The sequence below is a fragment of the Saccostrea cucullata genome, unplaced genomic scaffold (genome assembly GCF_032062105.1).
Source record: "Saccostrea cucullata isolate Sc308-1 unplaced genomic scaffold, CSIRO_AGI_Scuc_v1 ctg1404, whole genome shotgun sequence".
NCBI classification, from domain to species: Eukaryota; Metazoa; Mollusca; class Bivalvia; order Ostreida; family Ostreidae; genus Saccostrea; species Saccostrea cuccullata.
The window spans coordinates 76,611-81,181 of NW_026928144.1; the positions used below are offsets into that span (position 1 = coordinate 76,611).

Consider the following 4,571-nt stretch of genomic DNA (forward strand, 5'->3'; position numbering starts at 1 on the left):
GCCCCTCCCTCAACACACACATACACACAGATCCATCGTCCTTGGGGTGTAGTATTGGTGTAAAAATAATATGAAGTGGAACGATAAACAAACAAACATACACATACCTATAAATTACAAACTCACTTAAACTTTCGAATTAATTCTTTAATCAACGTTTTATCATAATAATATTCAGAGCTAATTTAGTGTAATAAAATGCTAATAGGCTAAAGAAATTGCGAAATTATTAATTTATTGCGCGCTAAGACAAAGATTACTTGTTTAAAGTAATATCGATATGTTCATGATGTTTATGGTCGAAAGATCGAAAGATCAACAAATAATTCAATGAAACGTCAAAAAATTCTGAAATTAATTTATATTGTGTCATAATGTTTTTTCCTTAAATTTCAATAAATTGACCGCTCATTGATTACAGGATTATATAAATATGATAAGATAGACATATATGTTTCATTCGACATACAGAAGAAAAATGTGGAAAATCTTGGTTCTCCTGGCTGTGTTTCTTGTAATACAAGGTACTATAATTTTAATGTTTCTAATAGAAATAGAGAGAAAAATTTACAAAAACATAAATTATGCCAGGTTAAACATGCATCTTGATAGTATCTTGACATCTTAAGAATTTTCGCTATGATATCTACTTTAATATTTTTTTTTAATTTTAAAGATACTGATGGTTTACGGTCGAGAAAAAGTGAGTATTATCAATGATTTTAAATATTCAAGAAAGAAAATATTTTTTTTTCTATACCAATTTTTTTTATGTTTAAAGCCGCTTGGTCCGATTCTAATCGCTAAAAATATATATTCGTTTTTCTTCTTGAAAAATAATTGTCCATAAATTGTTTCAACTTTTGTCAAATTATATCCCCAAAGTCTTTTTCTTTTAAAAGATATCAAAATTCAAAAGTTAAAAAAATAATTTTTGTTAGGTCACACAAAAAATAATCCTATGTTGATCATTGTTGATATCGCGTGAAATCACCTTTGAAAAATTAAATTTATCGCTTACATGTTTATCTCATGAAGAACAAACCCGAGCATTTTTTATCACAACAAAGTACATATATTACCTGTACACGGACAATATTTTAGCTCCTTTAAAAAATCATTTAAAATATCTGATTTTTCCTTTATTCTTTAAATATGCATATTAATATAAAAGTTACTATGGATTATATTCAATTAATTTCTTAATTTTGAAAAGATGTATTATGACTAAGGCTTCTACTAAAAAAAAAAATACACGGGTTTGAATTATCTTCATTATTAGATATATCCGATAAACTTATTTTTTTCAAAATTGACTTCACAACAGATCTTAGCTTCCGTCAGGAACTACTATTTGTCAGTAAGGTTTTTGATCTGCGTTTTCCATGTAAGGATTATTGTAATAAACTATTAAATCAATCTTATAATTTATTTCTATAGATTTTCTATGTAACGACGTACTTTTATTGTGTAAGATAATATGTGCCTGTTTCGGGTTAAGCGGCTTTAATTATTCTTTCTTTGATAAAAGATATCAAATTCTAAGACCAAAGATGTTGTATTGATTGCTGCAAATGACATGATTTGCATAATATTTTCCAAATAAATTAAGAATGAAAAAAAATTTTGATCTGCATATAAATGTTAATCCCTTCTTCTGAATCAAAGATACATAATTGCTTTCTTTCAAAAACCTAAAATCCGTCATATTTTCAATGATATTTTTCATCCCAATTAATAGGACTGTTTAAAGAGGTTGTGGGTGCCAGCCATTTTCAGACCATTTCGATCTCCTTTAAAAGAAGAGCTTTATATAAACATATACAAAAATGATCGAATTTTAAAACTAAAATGTATGATTTTTTTTTCTTTGCCGAATGATAGTTGACAGCTTAAGATACCGTATCTAAAAAAATAAGTTAAATCTTGTAGTTAATTTGTGGTTAATTTGTTGACCCCCAGCCTCCTTAATACAAAGTTTGACTACGAATTATTCCAACTATCCGATCAGTACATAGGGCTCGAAACGGGCGTTACATGTCGACAAGGGATGCCTATTCCTTCAAGGCACCTTATCCCTCACTTGAATTTTTACACTGGTCTATTTCTCGTTCTACCTGGATTCAGGCAAAAGATTAAACACTAGTTTAATGAAATCATGTACTTTCAAAATATAAGATCGTATGGAATAGCTCAGTAAAACGAGACAATTTTTATTTGAGCATCATTCCATTTAAAGTCCATAAGAGTCAGATAATACTTTTACATATGTGGTTGATATCCTACCAAAAGTCTATACAAGAGCTGAGAAAAATATATAGAAGCATGTGGAAAATTTGGAAATTAAAAATTATGTTTCAAAGAAGAAGTTAAACTTTTGTGGTAAATAAATGAAGATTTTACCCATATTCAACGACGAATTTACATAGTCAAGGCCAAGGGAAAAATCAATGAGATATTGCTCGAGAGGGAAAATATTTTATTGTTGCAAAAATTATGTAAAACTTACAATTACTAACTTGTTCAGATAATCAAAGAATTGTTATAAACCTGTTATTATATATCTTAATTGCATAATTTTCCTTAAAATAACAGAAAGGCATGTACACACAAAAACGGCATGTGAACATCGCCGAATGATCTTGAGCTGCGGAAAACATCGGTACATTCGAGTGTACTATGCTGCGTATGGTCGACAAAATTCGAAAACCTGTTCAAGAAAGTATGCCAGCCATTGTTCTACAAAATGTAAGTCCAGAAGATCCTACTTCGTGGTAAAAAGATTATGCAATGGAAAAAGTCGCTGCATCATTAAAGCCAGCAATTCCGTATTTGGAGATCCATGTAAAGGAACCTACAAATACCTTAGAGTGAGGTATCGCTGCAAAAGTAAGTAAGGTTTCTTTACACAGTTGAGTACATATCTAAGGAAGTGTAATAATTCTCTCCCTGGGTTCATTGTTCAAAAGGTTTTTTTTCTCAAAAGAATTATTGATAAAAGAGAACTACCTCCAGTAACGGCAATTGCCGATAAAGCGCCAAGGAAATTGTGCGTTTTGTAGGACTGCTTTAAGTAGTTATGACTATGATTTTTTTTCTTATTTCAAGTTGGTGTAAAAAGTCAGAGATAAATTGCAATGATTAAATTGATCTATCACATACAGAAGGAAAGGAAACGTATGGTTTAGAGAGCATTTTTTAATTTAAATGTAATCCTCAGTATAGAGCATTTAATTTGACAGAGAGACACTTTCATGGAAGAGACGTGAATGAAAAAGACAAAAGAGAGACTGAAGACATAATGTATACAGATGAAGATATGGAATAACTAAGTAACTCAAGTCTGAAATGGTGTTCTTAGTGTCCCTATATTAAAGCATATTATGAGAACATTTTGGTTGTTTCAGTTTTTCATTTGAAATATTTGGGAAGGTTGCAATAGGACAATTTCATTCCTCTAGATTCATTAATTACGAAGATGGATTTTTTATATACTTGTATTTGAAATGCACTTCAGGATATTGAACCTGTTTTATCCTAAAACTTGACTTTAAAATATGTAAGTATAGTGTATACGATCGTCTGTCATGTAGGAAATGATTTTGGTTTTTGGGCGACCAAATTTTCAAGAAGTCGAAACACAGGTCCAAATATTTTTTGCCATTATATTATACAAAAAGAAAACAAACGTTTAAACGTTTTCGACCACTCAATAATAACATATGACCTTTTATGCTTATCAACTAAAGCTATGTCCAATGGAATTGAAACATTAGTCCACATGTCTTAACAAAATGCAAACATAGTGCTACGTATATTTTTCATAACGTAAACCTTAACAATCGAACTAAGTAAAACAGGGTAAAGGATACCCTTCAAAAACCCAATTAACGAGGCTGGGGTGTGGCAGCCATTTTCAGACTATTTTTATCTCCTTTAAAAGGAGAGCTCCATATGAAGATATAGAAAATGATCAAATTTTAAAACTAAAATGTATGAATTTTTTCTTTGTGAAATGATAGTAGACAGCTTAAGTTACCGTATCTAAAAAAATAAGTTAAATCTGGTGGTTAATTTGTGATTAATTTGTTGACCCCCCAGCCTCCTTAAATAAATTCTAAAAAACTATACTCTACTTTTATTATAAAAAGACTCTTGTCTCAAGATAACACCGTAATACTTAAAGGTTAAATAAAAGCATGTTATTTGAACACATGCGGAGAGTAGACTTATCTATGGAGACTTATGTTTTTTTGAAACCTCAGTCAACTTAGAAAGTGACGCAGTACAAGCAGCTCATTTTATCTTAATGAAAATGGAGATCCCCCCATATGTCCCATGGTTATCGGGAGAAGGGGTTAAGTTATTAATAAGATGAAAGTAAAATTGGTCTAATATTAAAACAATATCTTATTTCCACACAAAAACGTTTTATCAATTATATCTAAATATCCTATGACTATAAACAAGCGTATACTAGTATAATATACGCGTAGACTTTGAATGTTATTAAATCGTATATCCTTTACAACAAATTACATAGCTGACCTTATGGAAATAAGCAAACAACT

At 30.0% G+C, this 4,571-nt stretch overlaps 1 protein-coding gene across 1 annotated transcript; it reads left to right on the top strand.

Moving 5' to 3' along the window:
• Positions 1–463: 463 nt before the first annotated feature.
• LOC134276558 (D-galactoside-specific lectin-like) lies at positions 464–3,395 on the top strand. Its single transcript, XM_062758799.1, has 4 exons — positions 464–524; positions 677–703; positions 2,596–2,889; positions 3,243–3,395. The coding sequence occupies exons 1-4, from the start codon at positions 479–481 to the stop codon at positions 3,326–3,328; spliced, it is 453 nt and encodes a 150-aa protein (XP_062614783.1). The 5' UTR covers positions 464–478; the 3' UTR covers positions 3,329–3,395.
• Positions 3,396–4,571: the final 1,176 nt, after the last annotated feature.